General features: G+C 39.1%; 2 protein-coding genes across 4 annotated transcripts; one reads left to right on the plus strand and one right to left on the minus strand.

Annotated features, from left to right (window-relative positions):
- The first annotated feature begins 919 nt into the window (after nt 1–919).
- Nucleotides 920–8,313, plus strand: CISD2 (CDGSH iron sulfur domain 2). The gene is made up of 3 exons (XM_087724164.1): nt 920–1,159; nt 7,151–7,365; nt 8,119–8,313. Exons 1-3 carry the CDS (start codon nt 1,057–1,059, stop codon nt 8,206–8,208), a joined length of 408 nt encoding a protein of 135 aa, XP_087580290.1. The 5' UTR covers nt 920–1,056; the 3' UTR covers nt 8,209–8,313.
- A 2,821-nt stretch (nt 8,314–11,134) lies between these two features.
- LOC148043797 (sodium/hydrogen exchanger 9B2-like) lies at nt 11,135–23,007 on the minus strand. Of its 3 annotated transcripts, none has more exons than XM_087724168.1 (6): nt 22,970–23,007; nt 20,770–20,878; nt 19,787–19,917; nt 18,267–18,455; nt 14,850–14,895; nt 11,135–12,533 (listed from the first exon to the last, which is right to left on the minus strand). In XM_087724168.1, exons 1-4 carry the CDS (start codon nt 22,991–22,993, stop codon nt 18,393–18,395), a joined length of 327 nt encoding a protein of 108 aa, XP_087580294.1. In that variant the 5' UTR covers nt 22,994–23,007; the 3' UTR covers nt 11,135–12,533; nt 14,850–14,895; nt 18,267–18,392. The 3 variants fall into 3 exon arrangements, with proteins under 3 accessions (XP_087580294.1, XP_087580291.1, XP_087580293.1); XM_087724165.1 differs by lacking the exon at nt 14,850–14,895 and adding an exon at nt 19,541–19,634; XM_087724167.1 differs by lacking the exon at nt 14,850–14,895.
- Nucleotides 23,008–23,475: the final 468 nt, after the last annotated feature.

A 23,475-nucleotide genomic window follows, 5' to 3' on the forward strand; every position in this document is an offset into this window, starting at 1 on the left:
TGTACTTAAATACAACGAAATTAGTCTGTGCATTACATACATACACAAATTAGAAGAAACAAGTGTACTCCAAGGTCAACCTCGACTGCCACATTTTATCCACGGGACTAGGGTGGAGGGCAGGAAAAGCCCTACTAACTAGATGAAAGTGCTCCTCCTCCACAATTACAGTTCCGAGATTCCAACCTAAATATTCTTGTAAGAAATTGTTTTTGCCGTTGTGATGAAGATTAGGGGAAGCAGTTTAAGGCTTCAGCCTGACTCGGTTATAATTTTTGATAGTAAAACTCCTTCTATAATATAAACAAAAATGTGCCGGAGTCTTGCTCAGCTTCTCGGGTCATCCATTATACCAGTGTTTCTCAACCTTGGCAACTTGAAGATGTCTGGACTTCAACTCCCAGAATTCCCCAGCCAGCATTCGCTGGCTGGGGAATTCTGGGAGTTGAAGTCCGGACATCTTCAAGTTGCTAAGGTTGAGAAACACTGCATTATACGATACCCACATAAAATAAAACTCTGGACAACCGCCAGATGGGAAAATTTAGCTATACGGAATTGTAACCTTCCTACTTCCAGCGGTCCCCGCATAACAGCAGCCTAGATTAGCGTCTCTGTATTTGCAAAGTGTTTATTCCAATCAAACGGCAACAGCTTCTCTCTCTCAATCCAGCAACGCATCAGAATCTCACCCCCCCCACCCGGGAGATCTTTCCGCTTCCTAGTCTGGCCTACTTTCCCTCGCAATTTTAACTAGGGCGACGCTGCTGAAGTCCTCACGCCTTCCGAGGCAGCTCCCGGGTTTCCTATCACACCCCTGGCTACCGGCTCGTCAAACGTCTCAAAACCCTCTGGGAAAAAACCTCTCCTCCCTTGGAAGGCCCCTCCCGCCCCCTCGGTGGCGCGCATGCTCCGTGGCCGGGGGAGTCACTGCTTCTGTGCGGAAAAAGAAGGGCAAAGTCCGGGGCTGGCATGAAAGTCCGCCGCGCGAACCGGAGGTAGCAGCCCACTAGCCGCCAGCCCCCGCCCCGCCCCGCGGAACCCTCGCCCGGCGCCATGGTGCTGGATAGCTTGGCCCGCATTGTCAAAGTGCAGCTGCCTGCTTACCTCAAGCGCCTGCCGCTGCCGGAGAGCGTCGGCGGCTTCCTGAGGCTCACAGGTTAGTTGGCGGGGAGGGGGGGCAGCGCAGGGCTGGTTGGGAAAGGGGGGGGCACTGTGTGTCTGTGTGCCTGTGTGTGTGACAGACGAGACCCCCCTCTTGGGACAAGCCTGACGTATAAGGAAGGTCGCCGTTTCTCGCCCACCCCGCCGCCTTCGCTCTCCGCTTGCCTTAAGAGATGGACGCTTGCAGAAAGTCAGTTCGAAAATCCATTCCGTCGGATTCAATGGGGACCGAGTCAGGCAGCCCCCTCCGCCTGCGACCTGCAGCTGCCCTGGACTACAGTACCCAGTTTCCCACACACACGTGAGGCTCCCTCCGAGACGGGCGCGCAGCGTCTGGATTCCCCCTTTTCTGCAGCTGCTCATTTTGCTGCCCTGGGAAAAATGCAAAACTCATTGGGATTGCAGGATAGAAGAAGGTCACTTGGGTTCGCACGTGGTTCGTTGATGGCTGGTTCCTTTTTGTTAAAAAACAAAACAAAACCTATGACTGGCTTGAAACAATCCATGAAACCATGGTTTAACATGGTTTAACAGAGTGATGCCAGATGGGTTTTTGGTCTTTTATGGTTGGGGGTGGGGATTCAAGGAGCTTTGTTTTGATAGAAACACATAACTTAAATTTACTTGCATCCACTATCTCAGTGCAGACAAAAAATATTGTTTGAATGATAATGTTGTGGTGCTTGTTTCATCATTGTATCAATAGCTTGCAAAAGTCACATCCTAAACCAGTTTTGTTTCTAAAGTTATTTTCTTTAGTTTCGCACTCCAAAGCATCTGTTTTACAGTGGAATTTTATGCATATTTAAATGCTGCTGTAGATAATTTAGTTTCCCAGAAGATGGGATAATTTAGTTTCCCAGCATCTGGATCAATTTTGTTTTTAGTTATTGATGCAGTTTGATCTGGGCAGTATGTATCCTAATTGATATCTTTTAAATATTGTAAGCCCTTGGTGTCTTTTGGGAGTCGGGTGACTTCAAAACCCAATAAATTATTGATTTAAATGTAAGCTAATTAAAATGCTAGATTATTCTATGGCTGTAGAAAATGGAAAAGTATCCTGAAAGGCAAATGCGAGCCAGTTCCATACTGTTACCAAAACCCTCTGTAAAATCACCAGGAGTTTCTGCTTTAGAAAACTTTATATAATATGTAAAAGAAACATTGCACAGAAATTTTACCCATTCATGTTTTTCTTCAATGGCAATAGGATTTTAAAATAAATTTCTTTCTATTTTGTCCTCTATCATTTCAGTGTGTATTTCTAAACAGTATAAGGTAAATAGTGAAATCGTATTTGTAGAAACCAAGATTACTGAAACATGTATCTTATGTCTATATTGATTTTGATTTTACAGTTTTATGTTTGTATCTAAATTGTTTTGATGATTCATTCAAGCCACTCAGGGGACTCTATATGCAGTGCAGTAAAAAAAGGTACATAAGCAACGATGATTGATAACAAAAGCTTTTGCAAGGAAGTGTTTATTTAGTAGATTTATATGGCCACCCATCTTCTGTGAAGTGACTTTGGATGGCATACAGTACAACCATTAAATAAAAATAAATGTATAAAAATTAGGACAAACATACAGTAGAGAAGAGAGTAGATTGAACACAATGCCAGAACCATCTTAAGAGAGCTCCAATTCAGGTCTTGACAGACTAATGAAACCTTAGTAGTGAGAACTAATCTCACTCAGTTCCACCACAAAACCGTGTTCAACTAAAGCGCGCTCGACGAAGCCGGTAGCTGACGTCATCACAGGGCGACAACAGCGCGGAGACAGAAGCACGCTGTAAACGCTAAACCTAAAATTAACCCCTAAACCTAAATCTAACCCCGCTAAACCTAATCCTAAACCTAACCCTTAACCTAACCCTTAACCTAACCCTAAAGCTAACCCTAAAGCTAACCCTTACCTTAACTTGAATCGGCTTGCTTTTCTCCGCGCTCGCTGTTGATGACATCAGTGACGCGGTTTAATCGGGCACGCTTTAGTCGAGCGCGGTTTTGTCGTGCCACGATCTCACTCTGGAAGGAGAAGAATGTTCCACACGCAGGGCATTTGGGGCAGAGAAGGCCCACTTCCTTGGACCAGCCAAGTCAAACAGACTGCCTGCCCTTTCTGCCATCTCGAAATGGGAGCAGGCAGATGCAATTACGGATGGGCGATCCTTTAGGCAACCCAGTCCCATGCCATGAAGTATAGGCAACATTCTTCAGTGGGTATAAGTTACTTTTTCTATATTAACACCTCTTTTATTCCTACAACGGTGGGTTATATGAATGGCTAATTATGCCCTGACCCTCTTGTTTCTGTGAATATGTTTCTGCCCTGAGTGATATTTTCATTTCTCATATTTCTAACTCATTCCTTACTGAAAAGAGTGGTTATGACACCGATAAAAGAATATTTGTAGCTCAGGATTGAAGTGTGAAGTCCTTGGTGTTCTCTGAGCTTGGTGGCTTTTTTGCAGACTTTTCACTACCAAACTAGGTAACATCATCAGTGCACTGCAACTTCCTCAATCATAGCATGTAATGGAATATGCATGTTGGAGACAAGAGATCAATATAAGCCTTGTGACAGTAACAGGAGAGGAAAGGTATGTGAACTTATTTTTGGGAAAGTAAGACAAACTCTTGTTCTCTTTCTTGTGTTAATAGAGGAAGGATCACTTCTTTTCATCCCTGAGCATCTCTCAGCATGATTAATTTTCCTGATTCTGCATGAGACACGGATACTTCTGTGTAAATATGTCTACCAAATAGCATGTTAATCTTGTTTTCCTCTCTCTCAAAACTATTGGTTAGATGTACACAATGTGCCAAAGTAGGTCCATCAAAGATCTAACAGCTGTATATACAAAGCATAATAAAGTTGGTTATTTTTAACCTTGGTTAATTTGTGAGATCATTTTGTTTATTGTGTGAATTCAGTTGACTTGATTGTGCAAACTCAAAAATGAGTTAATTCTGTCAGCAGATAACGTTTATTTCAAAAGTTTACCCAGAGCTTGTTTTCTCAATAAACACGGCATATTTAGCAACTGGTTTTATTTCATTTTTTAAAAGTCTTGCTTCCAGCTATGAACTGTTCCTAGGCTGAGCTGTGTAATAAAATTCAGAGGTTTGGAGAGGGAAGTAAACTTCAGCTCAAATGAGGATAAAATGCTTTGAGAGAAAAGGAATCTTGTTCAGCCTGCCTTTCTCGACTGAATGCTGAGCAGCTTTGGAAATTTTATCTATGAATTTGCAGAGATGATTTTTCTGTACAATTCCACACGGAAGGTCACCTTCAGGTCCACAATTTTATTGCCTTATTTTGCCTCTTCCTCTTCCATTTATGTGTGTTCTTGCATCGGGCTAGATATCTGTTATATCTATCCCTAACTGATATGTTGTGTCCAGCATATGGTGTTTTCTTAGGTTAACCTGGTCATGAGGTAAAATGATGTTTCCATGAAAGCATCTCAAAAAGCATTGTGCAGTTATTTTGTGTAACAAATTGGATAACAATGTAAGTTTCAAGACACAGGAAAAGGGGTACCAGATATAATAGATTTTTCCTGTAAAACTCTAATATACTCAGCTCCAGCAGTGTTGGAAGAAGACCTATGCAATCTAGAGGCATATGGATCTCAGTCCATTTTGTACATTCATATTAGATGTGGTTTCATAAAATTGTCTTCTGCTTTCAAGGACATTCATCCATATTTTCCTTCAAGCTTTGTATTTTAACCCTGAGTTTGGTTTTATTGTTCTGATGAAGACATAATAATTATAAATAAAATAAATAAACGTACAGTAAATAAACATACGGAATCAAAAATCGTGTGTGAACTCAGTTATTTTTAAGTATGCTTAAGATCATGAAAATTGGATTCATGCAACATGCTATATAAAACCAAGGAACAATTTGCTGAATTAACACAATGGCCTGGCTAACACAATATGCTCACTGTAAGACAGTGATTGACTTCCCACAATTTTCTGTACCTGCATCTAGTAAAAAACCTAATCTGAGGTGTTGTGGGAAGTAAAAACACAGCACAAAGGATTTCATATTCTTGTTGAACGTTTACAAAAAACTATTTAGTGACCCCGCCACATATATTGCAGATATAATTAGTAATCTGTCCTATCCAATCTGTTTTTTTATGAAAGTTCACCAAGTACTTGATAATACTGATTGATCTCAGTTGAAAGCCAATTTAGTCTATTGAGTTACTAGGCTAGAAACCAGGAGACTGTGAGTTGTAACCACTTTAGGCATGAAAACTGACTGGGCGACTCTGAACCTGTCACTGTCAATCAGCCCAACTCACCTAACAAGGTGGTGGTTGTGGGAAAAACAGGATGAGGAAGAGGAGTTAGATATTATTACAACCTTGAGTTTATAAAAATAAAAGTGGGATTAATTTTTTAAATAAAAATATTCTGATTATTCATTTGGAAAAAATCTAAACCAGACTATTACAATGAGTACATTTAGAAAGTTATTATTGGACTTTCTCACACTATCTCAATACGTTGGTTCCCTGTTTACCTATAGTTCTATTGAATTTTCTATAGTAAAGGTGGCAGTTAAGATACGTTTTAGAAAATGTTAGGACAAAAGTATAATTTCAGCCTTTACTCACATGATCCATGTACAATATGTGATAAAACCAATCTAAAAATTGCATGCAAATCACTTTGGGAAGGCAGGGAAGAGTTATGAGACAGCGTATTAATATTTCAGATGATTTTATTGATAATCAGGTCAACTATTTCAATTACTGCAAGATGGATTTGGATTATCTAACTTTAAAAAGAGGCAGAATGTTTTATTAAAACATTTTAGAATTCCACATTAGCAGCATCTACATTTAAATCATACCAAATACTTGGAATATATTTTTATATAAAGAATTAGATTTATTAAACATGGAGAAAGAATGAGAAAGATACTGCAATCCAAAATTTATAATTGTGGATCTCTGTGACCCATTTTATTTATAAACTCGCTTTGTATAGATGCATTGGAAAAACTTACCTCTATTCTGTGAAATTGACTATGATACGTTTAAAATTCTGTGAAATTGACTATGATACGTTTAAAATTTAAGTGGAATGATTCATGTGAAATGTGATGTGCTTCCCCCCCTCTGTTCTTTGTGAGTCCCTTTGCTTTCTTTCCAGTTTGTTTACATATTAATGTATGAAACAAAAAGTATGCTGACTCACAAACTACTTGGTCCCTTTTTAGCCCAATCCAATGTGTTCTGAGGACCAAAGAAAAGCAGCAGTAAAATACAACTTTAAAGAATATGCTGTATCTTGTTTCGGCATGTAGAGTGTCTTTGTATGACAAACCAACTTGGATTATCTGTTTTTATATTTTCCTTTTCTACTTCTTAGTTAATTAATGTTGGCCTTCAGCAGAAAGTGCAAAAATTGATTTCCACTTCTTTTGGATGCAAGATGAAGCAAGAAAGACTTCTTTGGCATTGCATTGTGCTCTTCGTTATACCTTCCTGCTCTCGTTTCCCGTTTCTTTTCCTAATAATTCTACTGAAATATATAATAGCATCCCAAAATGATCCTGCTTTTTATATTTGGTGGCATCATTCTGCAATTTGTACCTGTTCTCTGCAAAGGATTTGTGACTGCCTGGCAGAGGGGAATATCTGTCTCCATTCAAGACGCTGCATTAGATGTACAGGTAGTCCTTGTTTAGTGACCACAATTGAGAACAGCACCTTTGTCATTAAATGAATCAGTTTGCACAGTACAAAATTAAGGGACAGAAAGTGTGCTTTCTGGCTCAAAACTGACAAGATTAATGTGTTTCTTCTTCTCCTAACCATTCCCAACTCTTTGGAATGCTAGTCCTGGCACTGGGATAAGTAGCAAGGAGGGAACAAATGCTTGTGTATGTTTGTATAAGATTTGCTGCAGAATATTGCTCTATAATGTGGTTGTGGCATATCTCAGTTTCAGAATGGCTGCGGTTATTACCTTTCCTGGGGGTCCTTGCTCTGCTGGGATATCTTGCTATCCGCCCATTCCTTCCCAAGAAGAAACAACAGAAGGACAGCTTGATTAATCTCAAGATCCAGAAGGAGAATCCCAAAGTAGTAAACGAAATCAACATTGAGGACCTCTGTCACACTAAGGCAGTGTACTGCAGATGCTGGCGCTCTAAAACAGTGAGTTTATTGAAGTTATTTTATTTGTGGAATTCTTTTTACTTACAGTCATTCTTGTCTCTTATGATATAGAGTGCTTCGCTTCTTTTAAAAGTCACGATTGTGCACTTCAGGGTAGAATGCTCTTGCAGACTGTTTATTCTTTTAACACGGATTACACTAAGCAGAATTCTCTACATATTGTATATAACATTTAATATAATTTTATTGCCACCAGACAGTTGTAATTAAGAGGAAAGTGAAGATATAAGCAAAGTACAGCCAGTACCAATTGAATTTTCAAAGTAAAGTAATGGGGGTTATTAATGTAGATATTTTAAACCAAGCCTATGATTTCTAAACCACACTTTATACCTTAACATATGCCAAGCCAGCCAATTGTCGAGGTTAAACTAAATGGGAATAGATTTTGGACAGACAATTTTTGTAGCTGTTTATTTCTGACCACTTCTCATTCCTGTTTAAGCCATTATTTTAAAGCATATCAGATGCTAAACTTGTTCAATAGCTCTTAGTATTGATGATGAATAAACATAGTACATAATTTAAAGCACCAAGAGTGTTATTTAGATTTCAGTTTACATTTTGGATACTTCTCATCCTTGGTGATTTACCCACACTAGCCTACCAACCTCATCTGAGTATGTATTGTGTTTATTAATGTATTTGAGGGTAATCTATCCCTATAATCTCAATTATAGTCGTAAAATCATTAACATTCCAGGTCACCTACTTTTGCTGTTTTTGTTTCAGTTCCCTGTCTGTGATGGCTCTCACAACAAACACAACGAGTCAACGGGAGATAATGTGGGCCCTTTAATACTCAGGAAAAAAGAAGTCTAGTAAATTCCTAAATATGCTGTGACTGAAGGGAAGTCCACTTGTATATGTATATGTCAGACTTTCAATCTTGTAATAATCACAGAAATAAATTTTGGTATATTTTTAGATTATGTTAAATTTTTACTTTGTGCTAGATGTTAGGTAATGTGTTGTATGTTTTACATAACAAAAATATACTACAGGTATGCTTTGTAAACATAGAATTATTTTTCCCAGAACTGCAGTGTTTGTAACAAAAATTAGAGAGAGATACTGCTATTCTAACTACAAGTGTATCTAAACTGCAGATATAAAGCTAGCGGTACTGCCAGATTGCCACAAAATTGGCAACTGATTTTTGAAGGTTGCCAAAGATAATCATGGTTTTGGTCTTAAATGAGTTTAGGAATTTGCATACAAGCCAGTTTGAAAATTGAGTGTGAATAAGAATAACTTTTATACAGAACTTCAGACAGCCTTCCTTGATGATTAAAGAGTTCCACAAAACAGAAGCAGAGTGTTTTCTGCTTTACAGAAGTGATACAGATTGTATTTCAGATAACTTTTATTATCACTTTTTCTATGTACATACTGGCACACATTAAAAATGAAAATGATGCCTGCTCTCAAAAGAAAATGTGTGTGTTTGTGTATCCACACATACATACAGAACCATACACTCAGAGAAATTTTTTACAGAATCTAGTTGTTCTGCTTTGGATACCATGAGGTTTTTTCCCCAGAAGATAACAAAGAAAACTGGAGAGGATGTGTAGCATCCCTGAAAATACTGTGGACCCTGGTCAAGCAACGCTTGTATGCCATATCGCTGCTAGAAGGAAATGAACTTCCAATAATCTTTTCTACTGTCTTCACTATGCTCTGCATAGCCTTCCTATCAAAACAGTAATACAGATAGTCTTTGACCACAATTGAGCCCAACATTTCTGTTGCTAAGTAAGACTTTATTAAGAGAGTTTTGCCCCATTTTATGACTTTTTCTTGCTACAATTAAATGAATCGTCATTAAATTAGTAACTAGGTTGTTAAGGGAATTTGGCTTCCCCATTAACTTTTCTTGTCACAAAAGTCGATCATATGACCCTGGGATGCAACAACCATTATAAATATGAACCAGTTGCCAAGTGTCTGAATTTTGATCACATGAACATGAGGATCATAAGTCACCTTTCAGTGCTGCTGTAACTTTGAACAGTCACTAAATGAACTCTTATTAAGTCGAAGACTACCTGCACTTCCAAACCAAACAGTAATACAATATGACAGGATGCTTTCACTCATCCCTTTACAGAAAGTAGTTAAGGATAGAGGAAGGAAGATGTGCTCTTCTCATACGACGCCAAAAATGCAGGCCCTGCTGTGCCCACTTCATCACTTTCTCACTGTTGAGTGACCAAGCTAACCTACTTGTTAGCTGCACACCCAGAAACTTACTAACCAGCTGAATCATAAATATGTCTACCTTTTCTGAAATTGATGATGGATTTCTTTTGTTTTTCCTACATTTAGATCCAGTCTATTCTTATTATACTAGTCTACTAGACCCCTCTGCCTCCTCTCTGTAAGCAGCCTTATTATTATCCTTAATAAGGCCCGCTATTGTTGTATTATTTGTATACTTGCAATGACAATCTTCATCGATAAAACACAGCTAAATAAAACATAACATTTTTAAGGTGGAGGCAATGCATTTTCTGAAGCCAATTAGCCATGCTAAGAATACAACTTGTGTATTAATTAACTCATTATCAACAATTCTTGTTTTTTAAAATAAGGTACTTCTTTTGTAGCCATGATCTCCAATCAAACAGAGCAAATGTATGGATCGTCCCCAAAGGCAATGATTACTAAACATCATCTTTATAGGGGAATGGGAGAAGAATCTTGTTGAGATGTAAAGAAAAGATCTCTTCTGCAAACAGGCTCTCTTGCTTTCACAGAACTGCAAAAATAAGACTGGCATAATAATGCTAATGTATGGCTTTCCAGGCATTTTGTCATATCTGTTTTGGAAAAACTACCGTATTTCATATACTGAAAACTACTACTTGAACAATAATATTTATATATTTATACATCTTGAGTTCCTTATGTCTTAGTTAAAATATTTATAATGATTACTTATAATAAAACTGGTTATAAATCAATGCAAGAGTGTGCATAAACAGAGTTTTTAGTTATATGACTCACAAACTTTTGTGTGTTGCATGGAGAAATATAAGAATATTCCAATTTGAAAAAGGCACTCTACTGCCAATTTATATATAGCTATAAATCATAATGTGATTTTATATCTTGGTTCATGGCCCACTGTGTTCTATAAATGCCACCAATTCTGGCTAAGATTTTGGTTCTTCTCCTAAGGAAGCCAAGCAGTATATTCAGAATGAAAGAGCTATGACTCTTATGCACTTACCAACAGTTTCAAATCCAAGAGAAGTAATGGAGATTTCAGCTCCAGTTAAAACAAATACTAGAAATTGATGGAGCTGCCATGGAAGAAGCCCTTTTTAAATCAAACGTTATAAAAGATGGGAAAATCTTAACCTCTCTAGCTATACATTAAGCTGATCAAAATTTCCAAAAAATCCCTCCATCAAGTCTTAATATACCTCAATATACTTTGACTTTCATAAGAGATAAATGGTTCTGGGAGGTATCTATACATGGTTCTATTAGGACTTAACGATAATAATGCCATTATTTCATTTATGATATATGGTGTTATGTACATGCATGTATAATGATGTCAATGCATACATGTATTTGGTCAATGAGTAAAATACAATGACTGAATGTCTGACATCTACACTCACAAATGTGTGTGTGTGTGAACAGCATAATGTATGTGTGAATATGTGCATGTGTGAATGAAAAACATCAGGTTGTTAGGAGATAAAAGGGATTGAATAAAAATGTGAAACAGTTGTGTGATAGGACTATGTAAATTTATTTATTTGGGATATGAATACAGGAACACAGTATGGACAGATGTGACTAGGTGACATAAAATCAAGAAAGAAATAAACAATAATAAACCTGTATAGGTAAAAACAGCATATGAAACTAACAAACTATCAGGCATGCAAATTTTTCTTATAACTTTCCAGGTGAAATTCTAAATTTATTTGACCCCAATGATCGAAAAAGAACCTGGGTTTTTAGTGCCTTTTCGAAGGCAACTTGATAGAACCAAGGCCCCCCCAACAGCTTGTGGAGGAGTGGGCATTACATGGTGATTTTTTGATTTCTAGATGTCTTTGAGGGATTTGGTGGTAATAATAAATCTGGAATATGAATAAACTATGAGCCTCCCAATTCAGGAATTGGTACAATCAGTACACAAGACAAATTTGTTTGAAGGCCAACCTACATATAGAGTATATCACAGGAGTACACCCACTCACATTTTATAAATATTTAAGTATATCTTTTCACGTGACACTGAAGAAATGACACAAATACAATGTAATGTAGTGATTATACAGCTTGTACAACTAAATGTGCTGTCCCATCAAAATAACACAACAGACAGCCTTTAATGTCTCAACTACTGGCAACAAAAGTGAGTACACCCCTATGTGATAATGTCCAAATGGGGCCCAAAGTGTCAATATTTTGTGTGGCTACCATTATTTTCCAGCGCTGCCTTAACCCTCTTGGGCATAGAGTTCACCAGAGTTTCACAGGTTGCCACCAGAGTCCTCTTCCACTCCTCCATGATGATGTCTCGGAGCTGGTGAATGTTAGAAACCTTGCGCACCTCCACTTTCTGTTTCAGGATGCCCTGCAAATGCTCAATAGGGTTTAGGTCTGTAGATATGCTTGGCCAGTCCATCACCTTTACCCTCAGCTTCTTTAGCAAGGCAGTGGTCGTTTTAGAGGTGTGTTTGGGATTGTTATCATGTTGGAATACTGCCCTATGGCCCAGTCTCCAAAGGGAGGGGATCATGCTCTGCTTCAGTATGTCACAGTACATGTTGGCATTCATGGTTTTTTCAATGAACTGTAACTCCCTAGTGCTGGCAGCACTCAGCCCCAGACCATGGCATTCCCACCACCATACTTGACTATAGGCAAGACACACTCGTCTTTGTACTCCTCACCTGGCTGCCACCACACACGCTTGATTCCATCTGAACCAAATAAGTTTACTTTGTTCTCATCGGATCTCGACATGAAATACATTGTGTGCAGCAAATCGTTTGTGGACTTTCTTGTGCATCTTCCTTCTGGGACAACTGCCTTTGTTTTCTTGTTCATATAGTTGATTATGAGAGATTTCCACAAGATAACCAAACTTTATGAAATGCTACTTAGAACATCTGGAAATAACAAATTTATTTTTTAATACCAAACATTATTTCATTCTCTTTTATAAACTAATAATAAAGGAACAGTCTTTAAATGTATCCATTAATACTTGGAAGCTAAATCCCATAATCAACATTAAGATTTCATGATATCTCAATATAGTTTCTACAACTGTTTGAGTTATTTGAACAACTTTCCAAAGGGTTTCATTTTTCCACAATATAATGGAGAATAAAAGATAATAAAATGCTTGTCTTATTTCACAGTGAGTAAATATGTTCCATATTTAACATCCACCAAATCATATTTGACCTGTAAAACGTTAGGCAGATTATTTTCCTCTACTTACATCATAGATAGTTTGAGATGGTGTGACAGAATGCCTTCATTAACCTGTCTCGTACATCTCAAAAGGAATTACACTTTTGACACAGATTTCTGAACTGAAATAGTTCAGTCAAATTAACACCCACAGTGAATAATTTGAATTCTTACTCCATTTAATAATGTAATCCTGTGAAACCTCAGGAATATAATAAGCCTGACTATAGTAAAGCATTAACTCTAAATTCTATATAAGAATCAACAATAAAAGACATGGTTCAGGGTACTTTCTCATTCCCCCATTGTAACCAAACTTTATGCTGATATTGTTGATACTGCTGCAATCCTAGATTTCATTAATATTAGTTAATATGGGAAACCTGAACTAAGTTTTGCTATTAGTCTTGACAGCAGCATTGGTCACTTAATAATTGTGGTCACCTACATAGTTTATCAATTAAGAGAAGAGCAGTGGTATGATCCAGGCTGGATTTGATTGAAATAAACTTTATTTAAATCATAATTTTTAAAGAGCAACTGTCATCTGTTCCGCAGTGGCTCCTCCTCTGACTCGCTGTTGACTCACTGACAGTCCCAATGTTGCAGAACATACAGCCTCATGCTACATAACTAAGCTCCAATTCATACTGAATAAACTAAATTATTAAGTATCTTAAATAGAAAAAAATCTTTAGATAGATTTTTACTCCAAAAGCATTTATTAAAATAAATTTGATAGCAATAATTTAAAAGTTCAATTTAATTTTTTTTAATCCCATTTTTTATTTTATTTTTTAAATGATAGATTTTTTATCCACCCTAGTATGATCTATTTCATGTCAGGGTAAGCATAAAAACCAGGCACTCCTGGGATTTGATCCTGGGGTTCTGCATAAGAGGAAGTGGCTGGTTTTTTCAGTCTAATAATATTTGAAACAGAACATATACCCATGAGATAGCATGACTATTACAACTATAATTAATTCAATGGTAGTCGTTCCTTTGTCTCTCTCTCTCTCTCTCTTCCTGTCAGAGAGGAATCTTAGAAGAAGCAACATTCGAAAACAGTTTGAATCTTTGTGGGCAAGTAATATTTGTTTGCTTATTATAATTTAATCCATCCTCTTGGCAGACTCCAGATGATTTAAACATAATTGTAACATATTCTATATGTATTAATGGTGTAAAATAAATTGATCAACATATTGATAAATGATTCCTATATAAGATGAGCATTTGAAATAAACCTAAACCTGTAAGATGTAAACTTGATGGGAAAATTTAGAAAAGAATACTCTGAAATTTGAGGGAGGATTCCAAGATGGCAACATAATTACAATCCACATAATGAGCCCCACCTAAAAAACCTTTTCATCCAACTTGCATTTTCATTCAAAGTCTATTTTTAGACGGACTTCTTTCAACAATCACTTGTTACAATTTTATCATTTTTTACAAATACTTTTTAAACTTTGTTTTTATTGCTATTATCTAACTAGTCCTTTTTTTTAATCAAAAGCGTTTTTGAACTTCAGTCATGGGGAAAAGGAAGAAGAGAAAACACCTTCTGCAACACAGCGCTTTGCTAAGCCTCTAAAACAGCAGAAAGTGGATGGATTTATCAGAAGCCAGCAAGCCTCCACAGTGAGTAACATCATCTTGTTTCATCTTTTTAACAGATTTGACCCCTTAGAGCAGGGGTCTCCAACTTGGCAACTTTAAGACTTGTGGACTTCAACTCCCAGAGCTTTGCTGGCTGAGGAACTCTGGGAGTTGAAGTCCACAGGTCTTAAAGTTGCCAAGGTTGGAGACCACTGCCTTAGAGTGGAACCTACAAAGCCGAGAGTGAGAGTCAGCAACATCTAGAACTTTCCGTCTCTTTGATAGAAAATGCTCTCTCTCACAAACGGTTCCTGCTTTTTCAGTCACCAAAGGGCTCATAACAAGAGGTAGAGGAGGGCCCTACTTTCAAATTCTTGAAAAAATAATAAAATATACTTGACCTTATACAGTCTCTTAACAGCATACATTCTTCTATCAATTTTTGAACTGCTGGCCAAAGTAAAAAACCAAGTTGATTCTCTTAGAGACTCCTTCGAAAAGTTATTGAAATTTAATTAATTAAATTGCTCGCTTTGCCAAGGCAAATGATCTCTGTTCAAATTGCAAACAGCCAGCAAAGGAAAATAAAATCTGATCCCACACACCCCCTACCCCCGGGCAGAAGTGATGGATGAAAAAAGAAAAATATTAATAACTAAGAAAAACATGAAAAGCTTTCAAAAAGCAACGTCCCCTATAAGCTAGTTTCGATAACTTTGCAAACAACAGAGTAAATAGAAGTAGATGAGGGTCTAAAAAAGCCGTCCCCCAGTCCTTACACCAGCTACTACACTGTGAAAGACAACTGAGAGACTTACAAAGGGTAGAATGGCTTCCACCTAGAGACATTCTAGTCCTCTTGACATTTAGACAGCTTGTAAATCCCCAGCATGCTCTTCAAAATGAGAACTTTTTGAGCATTTTCTATCTTCCAAAGCTTTTTTTTTTTTACTGAGGAATTTAGTCCACTTCTAAATCAGTGCAGCTATGAGGGTACTGGAATATAACTAAAAATAAAATTCCTCACTCAGATTTCAAATTTACTTTACCAACTCTGCGAGAGAATTCTAATGAAACTTGTTCAACTTACAGCCAAAGAGCTGTTAAATTAACAACTAGGAGAAAGTTTAACTAACTACTTCAGTGCTCTGTCACATCAGACTGACATCATAAAGTGGCTGGGTGACATCACAGAATCCCTGTAATGCAGCCAAGTCACTACTGGTCTGAAATTAAGTCCCTGATCAACCAACTCAGGAGGAGGAAGGCTCCTGGAGCTACTTCACTACCCCAAAACTACTGAAGAACATAGAATGGTGAGCTCTAACCTTGGTATCATTGTTCACTTATATTGACACCCCTGGATGCATCCATGAGGATTGGGGCCTGGCAATTATAGCCCCAAACTTTAAGAAGGGAAAGAGATGGCTGCAAACCGCAATAAGCTTAAGTATTGGTATTCTGGCTGCAAAGCTTCCTCTCAAAGCAAGCTATAATTCAAATGGGGTAAAACAGGGTTGTATTTCGCCCCCTCCTGCTTTCCAACTTCTACATCAGTGGCATAATGAGATGTCTAAATGAACCCAATTCCCATCCCCTTAAACTGCCCTGCTGCTTTATGAATATGCTATTGCACTTCTCCACAGAATACCAATAGCCTTAAAAGAGCTCCAAAATCTTTGATCCAATATTGCAGTAATGACAATCTGGAAATAAATTATCAGAAAAATAAGGCAAATACTCCATTTATGGAGCATTAATGGTCATAAAATAGGACAAGTGACTAGCTTGAAGTATTTAGGAGTAGTCATGAATGCATGCCACAGGCTCAGGGAAAGCCAACTGGGAATATGCTGCTGTTGCTGCTGCCTGACAAAGATCTGCTAATGACATCCGCAAATTCTTCTGATCCAAGGGAGGATATTACGGTATTTTTCGGATTATAAGACACACTTTTTTGTCTCCCCAAATGGGGTGAAAATGTATGTGCGTTTTATAGACTGAATATTGCCGAAGCCCTGCCCAACAGCCAGCCATTTTTTTGGTCTCTGCACAGCCTGTTTTCAGGCCTATTTTTGGCTTTTTCAATCTGTTTTCAGGGCTTTTTTCCAGTCCATTTTCAAGGCTTTTTTCAGCCTGTTTTTGAGGCTTTTTTTCAGCACATTTTTGAGACTTTTTTTGGCTCATTTTGGGGGGCAAACGGGCCAAAGAAAGCCTTGAAAATGGGCTGAAAAAAGCCTTAAAAATGGGCCAAGAAAAGCTTTGAAAACAGGTGGGAAAAAGCCTCAAAAATGGGGCAAAAAAGGCCTCAAAAATGGGCCACAAAAGCCCCCAAAATGGGCCAAAAAGCCTTGAAAAAGGGCTGAAAAAAGACTCAAAAATTGGTAGAAAAATGGCTGGAAAAGGGTAGGAAAAAGGCCCCAAAAAGGGCTGAAAATGGGGTGCACCGAGGCAACCCCCCCTTTTTTTTGTTATTTTCCTCTTCTAAATTTAGGTGCGTCTTATAATCTGAAAAATACGGTATGTTCTAATCAAGCTCTTTCTGGCTAAGCCTCTAGCCCAGCTCCTCAATAGGATTTGGGTTGTGTCTCTAAGCCTCATGTTTTACTTTTGTGCAAAGGGTGCAATCTAAATTCACCCGGGCCGCTCTCCAGATACCCTGCTATGTCTCAAACACACATCTACGACTGGAAACCAGGCGTGATAAAAACAGAATCCAGAGTGCGTCTAGCTTCCATAAACTTTGGGCTAAAGCTCAACTTTTTCCCTCAACGCTTCCATTGATCCTTCATGGATTAAACCTGTGGAACTTAGTTTCTCAAGTCAAGTTCTCCCTCCAGAGTTATTAAGATGGAATATGATAAGGCAAAACAATCCCTAAAGGTTAAAGAATGCAGAGGGGCAAGCAGTTCGAGGGAAAGCTCCAATCTTCCTGAGACCAGTATACAACTAATACATTGATACTGTTGCCAGCTACTTTGCCCAACTGGAAACACTCAGCCATGAGAAAGCTTTCTCCCCTGACCAATGCCATAATCTCCCCCCACCCCACTTCAGTATCGGACTGTAAATATAAGTTCCATTCACTGAAAGGCCTTGCTCTTTTGATTTTGGGGAAGCAGGAACAATTCCTCTACAATCTCCTTCTACACTGCTCCCATTAGGAAACATCTGAAGTAGATTCATACTTTTTCTGAACAGAAGATACACTAGTGGTACAGATTCAGCCTATGCACAGATGGTGCTCATAGAAGTTCCCATAGCATATGTAACTAGGTTTTGCACAGCAGCACAGGTCTGTTGAATTTTGATGGGTCATTATTGTGCAATGCGTGCCCACAACTATAATCCATTGAATTTTTAAATAATGCTACCTTGCTGCCACCACTCATCAGTCTTCTGGTAAGGTGAGAATTGCAGCACCTCCAGGCAGGTTCCTGGACTTACATTGGTGTAGGGAGTTAATTTGCAGGGATCAGCTACTCTAAAAGCAATCTACAATAGTGCACACTAATCCTCAAAGCAAAAAGTGAACAAACAGTACAAAAAGGATCTTTCTGCAAGCAATACATGCAAACAAACAAACAAACAGTGCAGTAGAATGCAAAGGAACTTTACAAGTCCTAAAACTTCTTTCTATAGAGGCTGGATACTATTTCTGCAAGCAATTGCAAGGGAAACACAAACAAAAACCGTAATAAACATTATAGTACTTACTTAGTAGGTTGCAAAGTAATTACAAATAAGCACAGCAGTTTATTAAGTACTTATAAACAAGCATAGTGCTACAATGAAAAGGAAAAAGTTAAAATACTTACAAAGGAAACCATAGTGCTCCATCCTAAAGACCACAGCTACGAGAGACTCACTCCTTTAGTTTTCTATCCAGCAGCAAGGAGGGAAAAAAACCATGTGCAGGTGGTAAAATCCATGGTCTTGATTGATCATGTGACCAGGGGGGGAAACAACTTGCTGATCATACAGGCCTCAGAAATTGTCTGACGAAACTGTTGGCAAAAAAGATCAGTTGCAAGAGATCTGATTGCCTTGGTTATAAAATCAAGAGCTATAACGAACGTCTTTACTTTTGAAAAAAAGAGTGATCATTTAGTAACACTCTGGACATAATTATATATTCTTAAACTGTATTGTTTTTTGGCAAAAAGAACCCTATTCACCAAAGTTCAGAACGACTATATAGAACTTGGAAAGGGTCTTATCTGAATACTTTTTGAGGCTGTTTAAACCTACTTGGGGATCTCCAAAAATTTGATTGGCTACAGGAGCTTTGGGACTTCTTTGGTTTTTAGGTTTACTCAGAAATCTTAAACTACTGAAATCAGTGGCACTTATTCCAACTAAATGTGAATACAACCTCAGTTTTTAGTGGTGTCATAATACTGTTTATCAATAATATTAAAAAGAATGTAACCATTTTATCTCATAACCACAAGTATTTATATTTGTTCTTATTTATGCCTACGACTAAGTGCAGTTTTCTTTCTTATTGCTTTCCATTTCAAAGGCTATGTCACTTTCATCCCATCAGTTCCGCATGATAAATTAATTTCCATGAAATTTAATTTTTAAATATTGTGAAATTTACAGTTCTAAGCAGTACTGTGGATGAAATGTATTGATGCATTTGTATTTAAATATATTTTCTTAATTGCATCAATAGTTACATAAAAAAGATAATGTGACTATAACTATCTTTATTTCTAATATTTGCATGAGAAAAAAACCCTGTAAAATGCTATGAAAGACCCCAAAACAGTAAAGGATTAACTCTTGCGAATGGTAAGCACTGATACATTGGAAGAAATAACTGTTGTCACAGGTGGTATATAAAACAGGTAGGAAACAGTCTGTTTGAAGTTTCCCAATAATGTCCTTGCCATAATCCAAAGGGCCTCTTAGATACCAGTCTGCCTTACCTGATTCAAGCACAAGAATTCAAAAGGAAGACCACTACACTGGAACAGGTGCAAAGAAACATTTGCATCCCAAAGCAGGGCTGGGGGGGGGGGGATATATTGTGAATATATTGTAGCAAAAAAGGTATGTCTGAAGACAGCAGGTTGACACATACCAATGAGTTATCTGTGGACCATTTTCTTTGCAAACACCCAGCATTCACAATATATACACTGCAGTGCTGTCAGAGAATACCAGGCAGGGAAGAGCTGTTATTTTTTCAATACAAAATAAGAACTTTTCACCACTTTGCTCTGAATATCAGAGGTGGGCAGCAGGTGGCTTTTCAGATCTTACTGAACTATAAACCGTCCAATAGATTTGTAGGCAGCATAGCCAGAGGTATAAGATAGTACTCTACCTGGACAGTTGCTTTGGAGATCCATACCAGCGGAATAAATAATGTTTCTTTCCCACGAAAGCCAGAGCCAATCACCAAGGTAGCCACAATTCCAACTGCTACAGCCAAAATCATAGTGGCCAAACAAAGCCCTGTAGAGAGAGATAATTAATAGTTCCACTTGACTGGGAGAATATTTGTAAGAGCAAAGGGCGCACAATGACAATCTTGATTGATAAAATATAGCTAAGTATTTCTCAGATGGAGCCAGTTCATTTTCTGAAACCAATTAGCCGTGGCTGCATTTGCTTATTAATTGACTCATTATCATATATTTGTGTGTGTTTTTTAAATTTAGATACGTTATTTGTAGCCATGGCCACCAATTGTCCAGGACCAAATGTATAGCTCTCCCACAAAGACAATCATTACTGAACATCATCTTTATAGGGGAAGAGAAGAGTCTTATTGAGATGTACAGATCTCTTCTGCAAACAGGGTCTCTTGTTTTCACAGTACTGTAAAAATAAGACTCTGGCATAATAATACTAATTTGTGGCTTTCCAGGAATTTTGCTGTACCTGTCTGGGAAAACCATTTCATATACTGAAAACTACTTGAATAATATCTATACAAACATTTATCTTGGAATCCTTAGTTGTCTCAGTTAAAATATTTATAGTATAATATATATGATTACATTATATAAAATCTTAACTGGTTATTCCTCTGCGTGAAGAGTGTGTATAAACAGTTTTTTTAGTTGCATGACTGACAACGTTAAAAATTCTACGTTTGCTGCATGGAAATATATAGGCATGCTGATTTGGAAGACCACTCAACTGCCAGTTTATATATATATCTTGCTATAAACTATCATGTGATTTTAAAATCAGAGTTATGGCCCACTGTGTTGCGTAAATGCAACCAATTCTGGCTAAGCTTCTGGTTTTTCTCTTAAGGAAGCCAGGCAGTATATTTCAGAATGCTATATGCAAACTTACCAACAGTTTCAAATCCAAGAGAAGTAATGAAGATTTCAGCTCCAGTTAAATCAAACACAAATGACTGAGACACTTGCCATGCAAAAGTAATAATATCTTCCACTGCTTTCTGTAAGACAAAACACCAAAACAGTTTTACATCAATAAGTGTTGATAGTACCTGTGCAGAAGAGTGACATATCTTAAAATTAATTTGTCCAGGCAGAATACCACTTTCCTTTTTTCTAACGTTAGGAATTGGATTCTGCCATTAATTATGAAAAAGTACCGTCATCTTTCAAGGTCTTAAAAAAAAACCATTATAGTAATTAACAATGTAAAAAACACATCACTGTCCAATATCCTTCAAGAGTTAATATCTGTCTATGTATTCTTTGCATACATGTGTGTATACACACACACACACAAATATACCTACCATATTTTCTTTGCATATACACAGATACACATACATCACAAATATGTCATGTTTGCATGGGACATGATCACCAATAATAAAAATATCTAAAATTATCATTTTGATTGTGTGGCAATGCTGTGACGACATCCCTTCCTTACAAAGTTACCCGAACCACATCCCTGACACTACAAGTGCCCCTTTAGTTCAAAATAGGAAACAACTTCCTTACCACAGACACTCAGTTCATGTTAAGCTCCACCCTCCTTCTAGATAAGTGGTTCCCAACGTGAGGCCCATGTCCCACAGAGGGATAATTTGATTTTTAATGGAGGCAATTTGAACCTTGTTTAAACTAAGTTAATGGCCTTTTAGGCTTCCTCCACGTGAATAGACTTCACTTTTTGAGTAAAGTAAGAATTATATGTGTGTGGGGGGAGGCGCGATCAGGATTTTAGAAATGCTTAGGTGGGGCATGGCCAAAAAAAGGTTGGGAACCACTGTTCTAGATTGTGCAAGGACCAACATTCTGGATGCTATTTCTGATGTTTGTCAGAAGTGGAGGCAAAAGGCAAGTATTCCACATTTTGAATTGAATACTTTATTTGACCAAATGTGGTAAGACGCAGAAGGAATTTGTATCTGGTGCAGAAGTTCTCAATGGAAAGCAACAGAATATAATGGTCATAATACCAACAAGAGGGGGCAGAAGATAAAGATAAATATTGCAGCCATATTACATGAGTAAAATATATGTACAGTACAGTGGTGGGTTCTGGATCCCTTTGTAACTGGTACAGTGGAATGGGGCCCGGCGTCTCCCACATGCACGCACGCAGCACGTGCGCATGTGTCCTTACCTCCGTGACGTTCCAGTTACTTGGCGGACCATTGCGCACGTAAGCGCCGAAGAGCTCAAATACAGGTAAGGAGCTTGGGCGGGCTGGCCCTCCGGAGCACGGTACTGGAATGGTACCCGGTGCTCCCGGCAGACACATGTCTGTACAGGGGCATACCTCCTACAACCCACCACTGGTACAGTAGACAGTAGTATAAGAATTAAGTGTGCAGCAGAGTAAAGGGGGGGGGGGATGAACAGATGTCTGTAGTTGTTTGTCCTATAGCGCCACCTATAGGGAAGCAGTTGAAAGAGTTTGTGTCCCAGATGTCAGGGCTCTGTAGTTAACTTCTCAGCCCTTCTTCTGATCCGCGCAATATACAGGTCCAGTATATTGGAATGAGTGTAATATATAAACTTCATTATATCTAATATAATAATATAATAGAAGGCAGGCTAGTTGCAGTTCTTCTTTCTGCAGCTTTAACCACCCGTTGAGTCTGTATCTGTCCTATTTGGCTGCTGTATCTATTTAACAAAAAAAGTGGGGGGGGAATCCAGGGTCGAGATCGGGGACAAGGCGGTGCGGTTACTTTCCAGTGGCTCCCTCAGTGAAAAGGAGCGGGGCCCGGGAGGGGAGCTCCGGCTTTGTCATTTCAACCAAGGCAGATACAGAGGCTCCGGGCAGCCCGATGGCCGCGGTGGAGGACGAACGGCTCCGGACACTCCGCGACTGAGCCCCAACGGTCCCAAAGGCCCCTCCCGACAGCTTCCACCCCTTCCGCCGGGCTCGACTGCGGGCAGCCGCCAAGCCAACCTCCCGGGCCCGGCTGAGCCGCCGCTGCCAAACGCCCTGCTGAAAGGCAGGCAGGCAGGGCGGGCAGCCTTCCCTCCCGGCTCCTTCCTCCGCTCACGGTGGTTCAGCTCAGCCGGCCGGCCGAGGCCGCGTCGGGGACCCCGCTCACCTTGTTGATGCGTTTCAGCGCCATCCTGCCTTCTGCGCGGGTGGTGGTGGGTGGCCGCCACGGCCGGGGGTCACTCGAACTGCGCCTCCTTCGCCTCCGCCTCGTCGGGCCTGTCTGCGCCGCCGCCGCCGAACTCCCTCCCTGCGGGTGGGGGATGGAGTCGCTCGCTCGCTCGCCGCCTGCCTTTTCCTCCTTCCTCCGGAAACAGCCGGGAGCGCCCGCCCGCCCCGAACACGGCGCCGCCTCTTTCGATCGGCGGCGGTCTCCCGACCGGCCTCTCCGGCGAAAAGAGGCCACCGCGCGCTCATTCAATGGAGCGAAAGAGGCTGGGAGATTTGCGCACGCGCGACTCGTCTGCTTTACCTTTTTTCCTTCGCCATGAAGCGAAATCAGATTGACAGAGTTGGAAGGGACCTTGTAGGTCATCTAGTCCAACCCCCTGCCCATGCAAGAGACCCTATACCATTTTTGACAGATGGCAGTCCAGTCGCTTCTTGAAAACTTCC

Source organism: Thamnophis sirtalis, unplaced genomic scaffold, assembly GCF_051295495.1.
Source record: "Thamnophis sirtalis isolate CommonGarterSnake01/CBP01778 unplaced genomic scaffold, rThaSir2_p1.2 scaffold_10, whole genome shotgun sequence".
Classification (NCBI taxonomy): domain Eukaryota; kingdom Metazoa; phylum Chordata; class Lepidosauria; order Squamata; family Natricidae; genus Thamnophis; species Thamnophis sirtalis.

Coding starts and splice junctions, on each gene's coding strand:
- LOC148043797 (XM_087724165.1), bottom strand. CDS start 22,993: ATGGCGCTGAAACGCATCAACAAG. Junction 20,879..22,969: donor CGCTGAAACGCATCAACAAG/GTGAGCGGGGTC, acceptor TTTGTCTTACAG/AAAGCAGTGGAAGATATTAT. Junction 19,635..19,786: donor TCTCCAAAGCAACTGTCCAG/GTAGAGTACTAT, acceptor AAAAAATAACAG/CTCTTCCCTGCCTGGTATTC.
- CISD2 (XM_087724164.1), top strand. CDS start 1,057: ATGGTGCTGGATAGCTTGGCCCGCATTGTCAAAGTGCAGCTGCCTGCT. Junction 1,160..7,150: donor CGGCTTCCTGAGGCTCACAG/GTTAGTTGGCGG, acceptor GGCATATCTCAG/TTTCAGAATGGCTGCGGTTA. Junction 7,366..8,118: donor GATGCTGGCGCTCTAAAACA/GTGAGTTTATTG, acceptor TTTTTGTTTCAG/TTCCCTGTCTGTGATGGCTC.